This window comes from Rhipicephalus sanguineus, chromosome 1 (assembly GCF_013339695.2).
Source record: "Rhipicephalus sanguineus isolate Rsan-2018 chromosome 1, BIME_Rsan_1.4, whole genome shotgun sequence".
NCBI classification, from domain to species: Eukaryota; Metazoa; Arthropoda; class Arachnida; order Ixodida; family Ixodidae; genus Rhipicephalus; species Rhipicephalus sanguineus.
The window spans coordinates 245762384-245779534 of record NC_051176.1 but is presented as its reverse complement, the minus strand read 5'-3'; the positions used below and the strand labels follow the sequence as shown (position 1 = coordinate 245779534).

The 17151-nt window shown below is 48.7% G+C and overlaps 1 protein-coding gene across 1 annotated transcript in view; it reads left to right on the top strand.

Annotated features, from left to right (window-relative positions):
- The window catches only part of LOC119376094 (uncharacterized), a 114122-nt gene extending 97249 nt beyond the window's left edge, over nt 1-16873 (top strand). Inside the window, 12 exon segments of the mRNA XM_049410904.1 lie at nt 145-421; nt 5122-5286; nt 8542-8561; nt 8563-8696; nt 9470-9767; nt 11288-11554; nt 12167-12294; nt 13363-13743; nt 14128-14365; nt 14553-15148; nt 15560-15859; nt 16064-16873. Coding sequence (XP_049266861.1) covers nt 145-421; nt 5122-5286; nt 8542-8561; nt 8563-8696; nt 9470-9767; nt 11288-11554; nt 12167-12294; nt 13363-13743; nt 14128-14365; nt 14553-15148; nt 15560-15859; nt 16064-16220 — 2961 coding nt within the window. The 3' untranslated portion in view covers nt 16221-16873.
- The last annotated feature ends 278 nt before the right edge of the window (nt 16874-17151 follow it).

Genomic DNA, 17151 nt, shown 5'->3' with positions numbered 1-17151 from the left:
CCGCAAGGACAATTGCATATTACAGAGTGTAGAAAATCGTAGACCTTATAATTCTCTGCACCCACAAACCCGTGCTACGTAGGCTGCCTGCAATGTGTGCAGCAATATGCTGGTGTTCTTTCAACCGAGTTGCGCTTCATGCAGGTAGCGTGGACGAAGCTGAAGGATACCGCTCCGGACGTTTATCATCTGGTGGAGAAGATGACCTTCAGCCAGCAGGAGTACGGAAAGCTTCTCGAATCCTACCAGAACAAAAGGCAGCAGCACAAGAGTTTCCATCAAATTGCGTGCTCCTTTCTACACGATAACGAGGCTCTGCTGCATCAGTTCTCGGTGCGGGTCGCCGACAAGCCCATGCTCCACATAGGCGGTATCTTTCCCATCTCAGGCATCTATAATCGCGTGGGCGGCGTGCTTACAGGTTAGTTACTTGGTCATCAGCCACATGATGGGCGTTATAAGTTGTCATGCGCAAATCGCGGGTGGTCGCGTGTTTATGTAAATGTATGGCTTATCCCATAATGTTTGTGAACCTTTACCTCCTCCTCACCTTGCATGGAATGTATTCTGCAGCCCTTGTTCGCAAACTTCTCTCGCCACTAGAATATTGAGCTTCACTCCCCCGTGGTGACCTTGTGTTTCTCGAAATTAGGAAGTCTCTGTTTATTCATGAACAGTGGAAAAACAATACGAAGAATAATTAATTTAATATACATCTAGCAGCTTTGATCGCTGTCGCTTTGACGTTGTGCCAGCAGAAGGAATACAGAAGAATACGGAGTACGTGAGAGGTAGCATGGGCTGGGTAAAGTATTTACGCTTGTAAACAACAGAACGAGTGTTAGAGTAGACCATAGCACGCTTGCATTGTCATTGCTTGGCCGTAGGAGCCCGTCTTTCTGCTCTCCAAGGGATTCTGTTCGTCGCTTACAAAGATTGCAAGATAGGTTTGCGATCAGCTGGTTTGCGATCGCATTATTTAGTATACTGGGCTACTCGCTGTCTAGTCCGAGTGTTTGCCAGCCGCTTCCAGATGCCCAGTCCGTAGTGTGGATATCGGTGATTGGGAAAAGTAGCTTCTTTGCACGCATTCTACGTTTTCCTTGCGTTTGCTTTTGCACGCTTTCTTCTGCTCCCATTTTCTGCAATTAGCCCTGCAGGTAAACATGTACTCTCTATTTTATGTTAAGTTTAATCACTTGTCAGAACACTATTCTTGCTTTTCCGTATTTACTTACTTTTCCTTGCGTCACTTTTTGTAATGTAATCTTTCACGCCGTAAGTTTTTGATACGCTTCTGCGTTGGTCGATTTATTGCTTATGTCCTGATGCGCGAACTTCGTTATAGGAAGACACCTGATAATGTAATAACTGGCATGCTAAGAAGTGTGATCGAGCGCTCCGGCCTTCGCAGTGTAGCTACGCCCGCCCACACCCTTGTGCCTTTCATTTAGGGGTCGGTCGTTGAATATCAATAGAAAACATGTTCTACCTCGCCTTGTGCGGCGCTCAGCAAGGCTACGCCTTCAAATAGATTTCCTGAAAAACACGGTTATATGTGCATCTGCGACGTAACTTTACAAGGAGCATGTTCCGTTCGTTATTCATTATTAAGATTGTGTTTCTTAATATCTGTCACCCCTCGCACTCCATGTAAGCTTCGTGCACAGCAAGATCTCAAACTTCGGCTTTCGCTCAAGCTGAACCAGACTTCGTTTGCTCATAAATTTTATGATGCGAAGGGCTCACGTCCTCTTTCCCTTTTTAAATGCGAAGCATTTCTTAGCGAACTTCTGCGACTTTGAGCGTATCTATCTATCTATCTATCTATCTATCTATCTATCTATCTATCTATCTATCTATCTATCTATCTATCTAATCTATCATCTATCTATCTATCTATATATCTATCTAATCTATCTATCTATCTATCTACTATCTATCTATCTATCTATCTATCTATCTATCTATCTATCTATCTATCTATCTATCTATCTATCTATCTATCTATCTATCTATCTATCTATCTATCTATCTATCTATCTATCTATCTATCTATCTATCTATCTATCTATCTATCTATCTATCTATCTATCTATCTATCTATCTATCTATCTATCTATCTATCTATCTATCTATCTATCTATCTATCTATCTATCTATCTATCTATCTATCTATCTATCTATCTATCTATCTATCTATCTATCTATCTATCTATCTATCTATCTATCTATCTATCTATCTATCTATCTACTCTATCTATCTATCTATCTATCTATCTATCTATCTATCTATCTATCTATCTATCTATCTATCTATCTATCTATCTATCTATCTATCTATCTATCTATCTATCTATCTATCTATCTATCTATCTATCTATCTATCTATCTATCTACTATCTATCTATCTATCTACTATCTATCTATCTATCTATCTATCTATCTATCTATCTATCTATCTATCTATCTAGCCGCCTACGACTTTGTGCTCTCCTGGCCGTTTCGTTAATCGGATGTATACCAAAATTGGTGTGTCATAACATGGCCTTATTACGAACATAAATGACAGGTCATATCATGAAAATCATGACACGCATGTCATGAACAGCATGATTTACATTCCACGACCTTAGGCTCTTGCGGCCGTTCCGTTAATTTCATATACACCAAAATTGGTACGGCATGACAAGAATTCATGACGAACATAATGACAGGTCCTAACATGCAAATCATGACGCGCATGTCATGTGCAGTATGATTTACATGACATGGTCTCTGGGCACTCGCGGCCGTTTAAATGAAGGGATATATACGAAAACTGGTATGACGAGACATTTCTGTATGACGAACATAACTGACACGTGGTAACATGAAAATCATCACATGAATGTCATCTATGACATGATTTACATGCCACGCTCATGGCGCACTCGCGGTCGTTTCGCTAGATTGATATACACCAAAATTGGTATTGTGCGATGTGACTTTATGAAGAACATGAATAACAGGTGGTAGCATGAAAACCATGACTTCCATGACATGTATGTCATGATTTACATGCCACGCTCATGGTGCATTTGCGGCCGTTTCGCTTGCATGATATGCACCAAAATTGCTATTGCACGACACGACCGTATGACGAACGTAAGTGAGAGGTGGTAACATGAAAATCATGACATGCAAGTCATGTACAACCTGATTTACATGCCACGCTCATGGTGCGCTAGCGGCTGTTTCAGTAGATTGATATACACCAAAATTGGTATTGCGCGAAGTGACTGTATGAAGAACATGAATAACTGTTGGCAAGATGAAACCTATGATATGCATGTCATGTATGTCATGATTTACATGCCACGCTCATGATTCATTCGCGGCCGCTTCGCTAGCTTGATGTACACCAAAATTGGTATTGCGCGCAGCGACTGTATGACGAACGTAAATGAGACGTGGTAACATGAAAATCATGACATGCATGACATGTACGACATGACTTACATGTCATGCTCATGGCGGACTCGTGGCCGTTTCGCTTGCTTGATATCCACCAAAATTGGTATTGTGCTATGCGACTGTATGAAGAACATGAATATCAGGTGGTAGCATGAAAACCATGACATCTATGACATGTATGTCATGATTTACATGTCACGCTCATGGTGCATTTGCGGCCGTTTCGCTTGCATGATATACACCAAAATTGGTATTGCGCGAAGTGACTATGAAGAACATGAATAACAGTTGGTAAGATGAAAGCCATTATGTGCATGCATGTATGTCATAATTTACATGCCACGCTCATGATGGATTCGCGGCCGCTTCGCTAGCTTGATGTACACCAAAATTGGTATTGCGCGACGCGACTGCATGACGAACGTAAATGAGGGGTGGTAACATGGAAATCATGACATGCAGGTCATGTACGACATGATTTGCAAGCGCACACTCATGATACATTCGCGGCCGTTTTCCTAGCTCGATATATACCAAAATTAGTATTGCGCGACGCGACTGTATGACGAACATGAATAACAGGTGGTAACATAAAAAACGTTACATGATGTCACGTATGTCATGATTTACATGCCGCGCTCATGGTGCATTCGCGGCCGTTTCGCTATCTTGATATACACCAAAATTGGTACTGCGCGAAGCGACTGTATGACGAAGGTAAATTAAAGGTGTTAACATGAAAATCATGACATGCATGTCATGTATGGCATGATTTACATGCTATACTCGTGGTGCACTCGCGGCCATTTCGCTCGTTTGATATACACCAAAATTGGTATTGCGCGATGTAACTGTATGACGAACATAAATGAGAGGTCTTAACATGCGAATCATGTTATGCATGTCATGTACGGTATGATTTACATGCCACTGTCATGGTGTGCTTCCGGCCGTTTTGTTAACTGGATATATACCAAAATTGGTATGGCACGACACGAGTGCGTGATGAACATAAACGACAGGTAATGCATTGTATATACCAGAATATACGTTTCATTGGCATGGTGTATACTAGATTGTGCATGCATGCGTGCATGGCAAACATGCGATATATGGTGGACTAGATGCCATGGCATGAATGATTTCATTTGGCTCAAAGACAAACAAGGCGATGTATGCAGCTCTTTGCTGGCTGCTTCGCATTACATCGATTCCCACAGTGCGTGGGATCTGCCGCATTTTTTTTTTCTCTCGTTTTTTGCCTCTGGCTTCATGCTAAGCGCAATTGATCAGTCCAGCCTTGACACAGAGGCCGGGCGTATACCCTAGCGCCTTTCATGGGCTGCCGTCATTGTGTTTCACCTGTAAATGTTGCAAACCAAGAACATTCGCTTTCTTTTTCACTTTGCGCGAAGCTTGCCAAATTCTTGCACATCACTTCGAAATTCCTGCGGCAGTCGCCGGCGGACAGCGGCGAACATCAAAACGACTGGGGTGTGGGCCCATAACGACTGTGGGCAAACGTATCCAACTATATGATTGTGCTTTGTGCATGCTGGTGGTCTCTTTGTGCGGGCATCATCGACATTCGCCCTTGTTTCCAGTGGAAATGCGTGCCCACGTCACACGCACTACATGTCTGCTTCATTTGTGTTTCTGATGCAGCGGCACGCATGGCCATAGACAGCATTAATCGAAACGAGAATATCCTCAAGGACTTCAAACTTGAGATCCTCGAAGGGGACGGTCAGTGTGCTCAGGACGTGGTCATGAAGCGATACATCAACTACGTCACCAATTCCACCTACAAGAGCTTGATCGGCATCCTAGGTAAGCCATGCTTGCAGAAAACCTCACTTGTAGGACATTGTGGGTGTGCATGACTGGTAAATTTCATGGTGGCTGGGGCAGGGCATAACTTGCTCACTGGGGACTGACTGAAGGACTAGTTGGTTCATTATGAAAGAAAAAAAAACAGCGCTTTAAAACGGGACACAAGGGAAGGATCATGCACGCACACGCACACACACACACACACACACACACACGCACACGCAAACACTGCACTGTCACAGAAACAGCGCTATAAGACGGAGCGCACGGGAACAACCACACAGACACACTACGCTGGCTAACAACTACGTGTTATATTTCTGAGCCTTTTGTACAGAGAGCTAAGCCAGTATCAACAAGGTCGTGAAAGGGAACACACGAAGGACGAACGGAAAAGAAAAATTATTTACGCTCAGCGCATTCTTGTTACAATGCAATAGCAAGAAAAACAATTTTGTTCTAGGACAACTTAGGAGACGGGATGCTGACGCAAACAACATTTCAACGGTTAATCTCAAACCTCTACCTGCTGCACTTCTCGGGGTGTCTATGCACTGCTTCACATTGCAGAAACGTAGGCGTACATCCACGCTGTCGACAAAGAAAGACAATATTTCCACGGATAGCATCTTTTTACGTTGTTGTTATGCTTTCTTAGTCTATCGTTGATACGTCCGCCTATCTTCCCGACGTATCGTCTGGCAGTCAGATGGATAAACCGCACTTAGGCTTAGCGCTTGGGCCTTAGCGTTTTCTTCTGCACCGCGCAAGTTAATTCGTTTATGCGCTAAGGTCAGTTCTGACACGCGCACGCAACGAGCATACTTAACCAAGCACAAGAACAGTTTTGTTGACTGTGTGCAAGAGTTAATGTATTCGGCGCCGTTGTAATGTGGAAAATGCAGGTTCTGCTCAAAGTTAACACCTAAGCTCTTAACACGAGGATCTTATGCAGTACGCTGTGGCAGCCTACAGAATGAAGACTGTCCAATGCTCCTGAACATCTCCCCAATCTGCAGACACAACGGCATTTTAGCATACTCTGTTTCATGACTACAAGCACAGATTTGTGTTTCTCCGCTGTAACATTAGAGACTTCCTTTTAGATGCGAAGTATCTTAAGGCGGAGCTCAATCCGGTGGTGGTGGTGTGCGGCGTGACCACCCTTACTGCGCATGCGTATACCCTCCCCACACACCTCCTCTCCACTCCCCCTCTCCCCTTTCGCTCTCCCCTTCCCCTCTCCACTTCCGGTCTCCCATACCCCTCTCCACTTCCCATCTCCCCTCCCCCTTTCCACTCTTCCTCTGAAACGCGGGCTAGACATGCTGAAATTCTCTCCTGCTCGAGCTCGAGCTCGAGCGCATGCGCGTCCCCTCCCCTTCTCTCTCCTCTCTTACGCTGCCCCCCTCTCGCCCGCCTGTCGACCGCGTTCCCCGCTCGCCCTGTGAGAATTAACGGCGAGGCTAGATGGAAGATACGACGCGCGTAGCGTCCCTCTTCGCGTTCCACAACGCGAGGTCGTAGCATGCCCAACGAACGACGACGGAACGCGATCGTGCAAGTGCTCCAGCTTCGCATCGGCTCATGGTCCCCTTTAGCGGGAGATGGTGTATTCTTTGGGCACACGTCTTATAGCATAGATCACTCATGCTTGATTTTTTGCACTTACCGTTTCACAGTCTTGCCGGTCTAACCTGCGCGTGATTCAGAGCATTCAAGCCCAAGCTCTTAAGATATGCCTTGGGTTACCCCGCAGCGCGTCAACGGCTGAAACCATTGCCATCGCGCAAGACTACTCAATCACGACACACATTATCACCGAGACAATGCGTACGTACCTCAGGCATTATGCCAGGACCCCTTCCCACCATCTGGCGAGCCTCGCTGCTGAAAGGCCCCGCACGACATATAGTGCCACTGTCGGCAAACATCGCTCGTCATTTACTGCGGGGTACGCACCTGCGTCAAAGCCAGTGTTCCCTCCGTGGTGCTTGAGCCGCCCACGAGTTCACCTAACGGTTCCGGGAGTGCGGAAGAAGTCAGACCTACCGACACATGCACTGAAACAATTGAGCCTACTCCTACTATACGAAAACTACGGTAACCACGTCCACATCTATACAGATGGCTCGACTACGTCGTCCAGTTCTGGTGGTGCGGTGGTTATACCATCACAAGGATAACTCTGCGTCTTAAAACTTCACATGCGACGACATCTACGGCGGCAGAACTCGCGGCTCTGCGCAGCGCACTAGAATTTATTGATCTGAAAGACCAAGTAAATCGGCTGTGTTTTCTGATTCAAAACCGGCTTTACAGTGCCTGCGCTCAGTTCTCCGACGAGGATGCCACGAACAGTTGACATATGAAACCGTAAAACTTCACCACCACATAATTCAAAAAGGCCACGATATGGACTTCCAGTGGTTACCTGGCCACTGTGGAATCAGTGGAAATGATTCCGCCGATCACGCTGCTCGCGCATCACATCAGGAAGCAAACATTGTCCCAATTCCGCTTTCAAGGACAGACGCTGCAAGGCAGATTCGACAACTGGCCCGCAGTCTCACACTTACTGAGTGGAACGCACCAAGCATCAGACATACCAGACTACATCAACTGAACCCTTCACTGCAACTCCAACCTCCATCCGGCCTTCATCGACGCGAAGCTTCGCTTCTCTATCGCCTTTGGTTGGGAGTTGCTTTTACGAAGGCATATACAACGTTAATCGGAATGACGGACAGCGCGGCGTGTGATGTTTGCGGCACCGAAGAAGACATCGAACACCTGCTGTGCCACTGCCCTCGTTTTTCCTCGGAGAGACAAGTACTGTCGAACGCACTGCGGCGACTGGATGATCGGCCAATTTCCGTGCAGGTGCTACTACAGCACCGTCCACATCTCTCGACGGCCCACAAAGCAGTGAAAGCACTCTTGTGTTTTTTGAGAACGACGGGCTTATGCGAACGCCTCTGACTTGTGGTGCAATCCCGCACGCTGTAGTGAATGCACTGCATCTCTTCTCTCTCCCTCTTTTTTTTTCTCTATTTCCTTCTCTCTATTTCTCGTCTTTCTATTCCCCTTCCCCGACCCCCCAGTGTAGGGTAGCCAACCGGACGTGTTTCTGGTTAACCTCCCTGCCTTCTCCTTTTTCTGTTTCCTTCCTTCCGTTTCACAGCAAGTATGACATGATTCCTATGTTAGGCTCTCATCTTTGCACGGTCATAACATCCATGCTCATTTCAGGGCCTGCCTGCACCGAGACCCCTAGAGCCGATCGTGGGCGTGGCGCAGCACTACAACACGCCTATCATTAGCTACAGCGCCGAAGGGGCCCTCTTCTCCAAGCGCGAAAAGTACCCCTACTTCTTCCGCACCATTCCTGAGAACCATATCTACAGGTACGTGAGTCGTCTGCAAGCGAGTACCCCGCGTGGCTGCGGCCGTGCCGCGTAGCAGCCGCGTAAATTCAACTATCGCTATAGGCGCCTGTCGCCGAACTTGGTTTCTCAACCTTCTGTAGCCGGCAAACGCGCTTGCGCATACTCGCATTGCTATTACTCGCGGTACTCACATTGCTTCATTTAAGCTGCCGAAGGTTCAGGCGGGTCTCACTTTAGTCCTCCCCATAATGTGTCATGTTTCATGTATACGCGCTCAGCTTATGACCGGAGATGCGACAGCGCTCACCTAAATAACATTTTGCAGGACATCGATGTTTAACGGTTAACTGGCTGTGGCAAAAAGAAAGCGTCAGGGTGTGATAGGAGTATTTATCAGTTCGATCTCCATGTTCGACCGTTGCTCGCGTTGCTTGAAATAAGAGTGCCTGCGTGCATGACCTGCGCCTTGAGGACATTAGTCCCACTAATGACTTTATAATATCAGATAAAAAAGAAACCTTCAGTGCTCTCGGTGGTGAAACTCCGGGCCGCGCATTACATTCGATGTATACGTAAAGTTGCCGTCGCGGCACGCGTTTAACGTTCTTTCTCCAGGAAGGGTTCATACTGGGAAAGTAAATGCTTTAACTCTTCCGGCGGGCAGCAAGTGCGAGGAAAAGTTAGGAGCATGGAGGTAACTTATGCAGGAAGCATTCACAGTTCGCGCTTACTGCTCCCGCGAGGTCCTGTACCTACCGTGTCATCAGACAGCATCCTCATGCTGTGCGCAGGTTTGTGTACCTAAAGTTGCTGCAGGCTCTGGAGTGGCGGCGCCTGGCAGCGCTCACCGAGGATGGCCACAAGTACAGCGAGTACTTGAACCTGTTGCACGATGACATGCAAAAGCTGGGCCTCAACTTCGTTACCAACCGCAAGTTTCCCCACGACCACGGCACGCACAATGGAACGCACAGGTCTCAAGACATGTCCCAGTATCTGGCTGACCTAAAATCGCGCAATGCGCGCATCATCATCGGTGGCTTCGACGAAGATGCCGCCCGCGCCATCATGTGCGAGGCCTACAGGCAGGTACGCGGCAACTCCCAGTGCGCGCAGCTCCCTGTTGGCTGCTGTGTGCCTCGGGGACGAGCCGTGGGACAACCACAACAAGTTGTTGCCTCTAATATGACCTTACTTTGTCTTGCATGTTGCACTCGGTCGGGCACTAATGATTTGAAGTGCCCCTTTATTGCCACACCTTTAGATCTGCGTTCTGTTCTCGACTGGCACTTCTAACTAATGTAACGCCCGCGACAATTATCCGACAGACCTAAACGCATCTGCAGCAACAAAACTATGTGTATACGTCTGTCTCTCTAGCCTTCCACTCAGTGAAATATCCTTGCATCGATCGGCCCCAATTTAAGCGTGTAACCTTCACAGGCCTCTAAAAGAGATGATGTTTCGTTAATGTGTCACAGCACGACTGTGTGTCCTTGTCTTAAATTCTTTTTTTAAATGCGAATGCATTTCTTAGTCGGCCTATGTGAGGCATCCGGCGTTGTCCGCGCGCCTCTTCACTCTCACTCCCATAGCAACAGCTGCGGGCGCGCGCGCTTATCCTCGCCCCTAGCGACCGGAGCAGGTGGTGCGGGCGGAGTAGCGGAGAGTGAGTGGAGAGGAGGAGCGCGCTCTGGCGTGTGAGGGCGCTCGCATCCGAGCTCCCGCGTGTGTGGAGAGTGTGTAGGAGAGGGCAGGTGCAGTGTTTTGCCGCTCCTTCTCTCGCCGTTCGCTCTCTCTCCTCCCTGCGCCACCGCCTCAATGCAGTGCGTTTGAAACGCGTTTGTGCTGCCTTGGCACAGCCTGAAAACAGCGCGTTCTAAACGCGTTTGTGCTGCATTGAAGGCGGTGGCAACATCCCTGAGGTGATTACGAACGCACGTAGGAAACGTTCGTTGAAAGAGGCGCCCAAAAGGGAGACACTTGAGCGCGTCGATTTGTCCAGCTTTACGCCATTAAAATTACTACGCCGTGAACTCTCGGCGCAAGAAATGCATTCGCATTTCCTCACGATCCCCTTCGGGGAGGTGGGGGCATTTTTTTTAATTGTGAGGAAAAAAAAAGGGGGGGGGGAGTGGGAGGTTGATCTTTTGTAACGCATATTCTCAATTTTAATGACTATGCACTATGCATATTGCTTTTGTTTACACGAGAGAGAGAAGCAAGAAGAGACGGTAAGGTTAACCAGACGCACGTCCGGTTTGCTACCCTGCACTGGGGAAAAGAGATGAAGAGGTGAGGAGAAGCATAAAAGGAAAGTGTGCACATCAAGGTGCACACTATGCAAGTCTACAAACAGTAGCAGAGCACTATGCCTTCGTTGCTTTCTTCACCACCGGCGCGCACCGCCATGGCAAAAGGATCTTGGCGTCTAAACACCATTGGGTCAGGTCGTTTTAATGCTGTAAGCATAATGAGGCGCTGGGCGTCATAACGAGAATAAAAGAACTTGACGTGTTCAGTAGTTTGTTAGGTTCAGCTGGTGTCGCATGCTGATCGCCTGAGCAGTAGGAGCATACTTGTTTTAGCACCTGTCTTCCATTTTGCAGGGCATGACGGGAAGAGACGGTTACCAGTGGTTTTTGCCGACGTGGCTGAGCCAGCAAGAGCAGCGCCATCGGGAGTGGTATAACACCGAGTACTACAACCAACACTTCAACGAAAGCGTGAACTGCACTGTTGGTGAGATGAAAGTGGCCATCGACGGTTACATGAGCCTGCACCCAAAGGCGTATGCTGACGACAACGCCACCATGCAAGACAACAAGACCGTCGCTTCCTGGAAGGCGACGTACAGGCAGATTGCTCTAGGTCAGGTAGGAACACGGCGCCATCTATACTGCTACGCTGACTTTCTTAGCGCGCATTGAGTCAGCGTAATGGATTGTGTAATGGCCTCGGCACCATCACACGCGTCCATCGGCACGGAACGCAAGTGGTGGCTTTGGCACACTTTCAGCAATTGCAGGTATGAGTTGACCATAAGTTTGGACTGCAGCGCACAAATTGTGCGCAACACAATGTTGGATGACATGCACATTGGATGACGTGTAACAGTTTGCATGCCATCCACTGTGTCGATCCGGTGATGTTGGTGCTAAGGTACAGACCGGGCTCCGAGCGGGCATCTAAAAACGCGAGAAGCTCATTACTAAAATTACTGCGTTATTCTGTCCCAGGCTCTGGAAATGAATCCGGAACTCTCCACTGATCATAGTCCAAATGAGACGCAGTTCTTCCCCTCCTTAAGCTTGACAATGCACTGCTTATATTCGCAGAAGCACCGGATATTAACGATAACTGCGTAGAGGTGATACGACGGTTATGTATAGGAGCAGGCTTCGGGACGTGTGCGTGTGTGTGTGTGAGAGAGAGAGAGAAAGAAAGCGAGATCAGTGTTACTTATCGACACTTTCTCTTTCGTCCAGGGCAAAGAAGACAGCGAGTATGGGGGTTACGCGTACGATGCGGTGTGGGTGTTCGCCCTGGCCGTTGATGCGCTGTTCAAGATGAACCACAGCTACACGTCGTCCATTCACGAAGACGCAACATTTAAGTGAGTCCAGTCAATCGTAAGCTGCTCTGCTTATCAGTGACGCGTGTCGTATTTGTTCGTACTTAGCCTTCTGTACCATACCATGCATGGTGTCCAATATAGAACGCGCCCTTATGTTCAAGGCAAATAAACATTGCTGTTTTAACACTGAAGCTGTTCTAGCTCGGCGTAAAGTGTCCAAAATTATCATCTTCATGAATTGGTGTGTGCCACAGAATCCGGGCAAGTCCCGCTACTCGCCGCTGTCGTCCTCTTCGTCCTTTCTTCATCTTCGCTCCCAGAACACGTGCGCCGATTTCTCCGGCGCGGTCTGTAATAACACTGATGGGTGAGAGAACGAGTGCAGAGAAAGACACAGACAGAAAGAGAGGCAGAAAGAAAGAAAGGGAAAGAGAAATTCTTGCCGAAGAAAAAATGTTCACGAGGCGGGATTCGGACCCGCGTACCCTCGATCCGAAAGCGAGCGTCCTAACCACTCGGCTATCCAGGCACGCTAGCAGAGCATAGCCTTGTATAGTACAGTGTAGCAAAGGGGTGAGAAAGGAAATGCAGAAAGAGAAAGAAAGAGAAATAGAACGAGAGATAGAAAGGGATGAAAGAGGAAGAAAGAGAAAGAAATAGAGACAGTGAGAAAAATAAGTAGAAATAAACAGAGAAAAAAAGACAGAAAAAAAGAGAGAAATGGTCGATCCTCAAGCAAAACTTATATACTTACAACATAGCAAAACTTACTATTCTAAAAGAAATTCGTCCGAGTATTATTATTATTATTATTATTATTATTATTATTATTATTATTATTATTATTATTATTATTATTATTATTATTATTATTTATTTATTTCTTGCCGTAGTTATCTCTCTCACTTTTTATTTGCCTTTGTCGGCGTAGCGTAAGGGAACATGTACAGGGCCTTGTGCTACTCAGTAACGCGGAAAAGGCAAGCAAGCATAAGTGATGTGCGGGGCAAGAGCGAGAGTAAAACAGAAACATTAAAAAAAAAAGTTAGACCATGTTGTACCTGGTGTTCCTACCAGTTAAATGTTGCCCTGTGGGCATCCCCGCAGGGAACTAATCCGGCTAATCAACGCAACTGACTTCCACGGCGTGACCGGCCACGTCCGCTTCTATCGGTCGAGTCGGCTGACAGACGTCATCATCCGGCAGTGGGTGAACGGCAGCCAGCACCACGTGGGCACCTACAGCCCTGGCGTTGGTGACGAGGGTGACCGGCTGGCTCTGGGGCCTTCGGGATCGCTGAGCGCCATCCACTGGCCCGCCGGCCGAAACCAAGGCGATGGTGGAGAAGACCCAGTGCTGTGCCCACTCGAAGGGCTGCGCCGTCTGCTCAACACCAGTTGCGACTTGGCCATCGTCGTAGCCAACGTCATCGGACTGAGTCTGTTCGCGTTGCTCATGATCGGTGGTTGCGTCGTCTTCAAGAGGAGGTATGCACTCGATCTTCGCCGCGCTTACACTGAGCCCTATTCGTGCGACTGCGTCCCATTCGGTTGGGATATGGGCTTGTTAGAGCTGCTGTACGTGCTCCCCTCGGAGCACCCTATAAGGGAAACAATTACAATAGCTCTCGGTCTTGTTGATTCGCCCTGGGAGCGTTGAATTATCTTGAATTGCGCTCACTAGCTTCCCTGTATCGTGCGTAACTACTTTAGTAACCTTTGAGCCTTGTCTTAGGGTTGGTGTCGCTAAACCTTTAGTGGTGGCTCCTTAATTCATCGCTATATTATAACTGCCCCTAAATATGAGCCGTAATAATCTAGAAAGCTCTTGTCATTTCCCGAGTCCCGACGTTCACTACTCGGTTGTTCCAGGTACGAAGAAAAAGTAAAGCAGACAGAAGCGCGCATGCGAGAGCTGGGACTGCTGACGTCGAACCACCTGCCGTCCCTGGATGGGTGGGAAATGCCTCGGGACCACATAGTGATAAACCGCAAGTTAGGTGAAGGCGCCTTCGGCACTGTGTTCGGTGGAGAAGCGCTGGTGACAGACCAGTGCTGGCAAGCCGTGGCTGTCAAGACGCTCAAGGTCGGTGCCATCATCGAAGAGAAGGTACGACATTCGCCTTTCAAAACGTCCGTTTTCAGCATGCTCCTGTTGAATGCGCTTTTTTTTTCTGCATGTATATTGCCACTTGGTCGACATCTTGCGCAAAAAAAAAAAAAAAAAAAAACTGATGCGATTGGTTACGCTGTGGAAATCGCTTCGTGCAAAGTGCAAAGCCGCGCGCTACTCGCAGCTGGACTTCCTGAGCGAGGCGGAGATGATGAAGCGTTTCGACCACAAGAACATCGTGCGGCTACTGGGCGTGTGCACGACGGGCGAGCCCGTGTACACGGTAATGGAGTTCATGCTGTACGGCGACCTGAAGACGTACCTGCTTGCCCGCCGACACTTGGTTAAGGAGAGCGAGCGCCACAAGTCCGAAGAAGTGTCAGACCGCTGCCTGACGGCCATGGCGTTGGACGTGGCGCGCGGGCTAAGCTACCTTGCCGACTTGAAGTACGTACACCGCGACTTGGCCTGCCGCAATTGCCTCGTCAATGCTGGTCGCACTGTCAAGATTGGCGATTTCGGCATGTGCCGTCCCATGTACGACTCCGACTACTACCGCTTCAACAAGCGTGGGATGCTTCCCGTCCGGTGGATGGCACCCGAGAGCCTCAACGACGGCATCTTCACTACCATGTCTGACGTCTGGAGCTATGGTGTGCTGCTCTACGAGATCATCACCTTCGCCAGTTTCCCGTACCAGGGACTCTCTAACAACCAGGTCCTCGAGTACGTCAAGGGATATAACACCCTGCCCGTTCCCAACGGCTGCAAGCCTGAGCTGTAAGCTGAGTGCCATGCTATTTTCGAGCACGCTTTCGCAAATAATTGCAGTTAAAAATTTCGAGAAGGGTGAGCGGGTTAAGGAAAGCTTAAGCCGATATCTTTGAATAAACGTTTGCGCATTTTGGCATGCTGCCACCCATACGATTACTCAGTTATAACGTCCCGTGCCAATATGGCATGCACAGCCAGCTAGGCTGAAACAGTGTCTCGTATGATGGTCTTCCCTCCGCTAGGCTTCTTAATTATTCGCCCGCCTTTATTGCTAAACGCTACATGCACATTTGAGGCAAAGCACGCCGCTGCTATTTTTTGTATGCTTCTGCCGTCCGAAGTCTGGACGAATCGTGAGCGTTGTGTGCGCCGGACAGACGCTTAATCCGCGCACTGTTGCGCGGCTTGTACACGCAGGGAGGCGCTTCTACTGCGCTGCTGGGCACGCAACCCGTCGCAGAGGCCCACGGCGTGCGAAATCGTCGAGATCCTGGCTAACGACACCAAGCTCATCTCCCCTTGTCTGGACCTGCCTCCAGCCAGCGTCCAGGTAGAGGGCACCGACTCGCTCGAGCTGACCGCCATCGGCGACCGTGGCCGCCTCCACTCCATCTCGTCGCTGGCCCGGCGTGTGGAGTCCACGGAACGCTCTGCTGCCGTCGTGGTGGGCCAGCAGCAACAACAGCCGGGTTCCCCAATTCCACCGCCGCGTAATCAGTACGTCACTCTCCGCCAGCTCAGTCGCGCCAGCAGGCTGGACGCCGTCGGCTGCAACATGACGTCTCTGTGAGCTCCCGTCTTCTAAAGACGGGAGCCGTCTCTCATAAAGACTTCTTTTTCGCGATTGTGCCGCGCGTCACTGTTATGCGCGTGTAGTGGATGCCTGAACACCCAGGTCAGCGTTCTCTTTTTTTCTTTCAGCCCGGCGTGTCTTATCCATCCTGAACTTCGCCCTAATGTTGCCAACCACCAACAAACACATGAGCAGCCCAAGACGATATCACCGCTTCTGGGAAGCTTGCGGAAAACGCCGAGGTTCTTGTACTCGGCGCGCCTGGCAACCACGACGCTGACCTAGCGCCTTTCCCGTCCCGGTGTCGCATCAGTCAGAGGTGCACGTGCGCTGCCACGCGAGCTCTGCCGCACTACTGCGCCTATGGACGCATGCCAGTGGCCGGAACCCACCACGTGGCCGCATCGGTTGGCGACGGTGCGCTCTAGTCCTAGATCGAGATGTGCGAGACCATGATCACCCATCACGTGCGCGTGCGCGCTTTTCAATATGTGCGGACTGAACCAGCAACGGAACCGGGCGTGCACGCACCGTTTGTACAGCAGTCGCAGTCACCGTCCATTTTTTCGTTTTGAACACCGCAGTGTCTGTGGTCCGGTTTTAGCTGAGTGCCGCCACGAGTTGTCCCGGCTGACCTGTCGGCGCCTTTGACTTCTGTGGTGCTCGGGCTCGGTCACCCTGATTCTGCGTTAATTTATTACCTTTGTGCATACTTTGTTCGCTCCTGCTCTGAGACGAAAGTACACATCCGTCTACAGTGGAATACCTGGAAATAAGTTTATTTTCCGTATCTTTTTTTTTTTTCGTTACGTTATAATGTAATTATTTCTGTTGTACATAATATTCTATCATGTAGTGTGTGCTGTCGTTGGGCGAGAAATTTTTGAAAGAACTGTTACTCCGCGTTGCTTCACTTGTGAAATAAATGCTGCCCATGCACTTACAGAGATGGAGCTGTTTCGTCGAGTGTAAGTTTGTCGAGCGCTTTTTCAAGTGATCAAAGCACGTGTTTTCTTACAGGATGCCGCCGAGACAACATTCAATGAATATACTAACCGTTCGCGGGTATTAACCCTGTCGCAGCCCCCATTTGTTTCGGTTCTTTAACTTGTGTGCTATAGCATGGACTATAATCAAGGTACCTGCAACCTTGTTCGCATCGAGCTGTTATCGTGTCAGTAAAATGTTTCTCATCTGGGAAATTCGGTATCTTAAT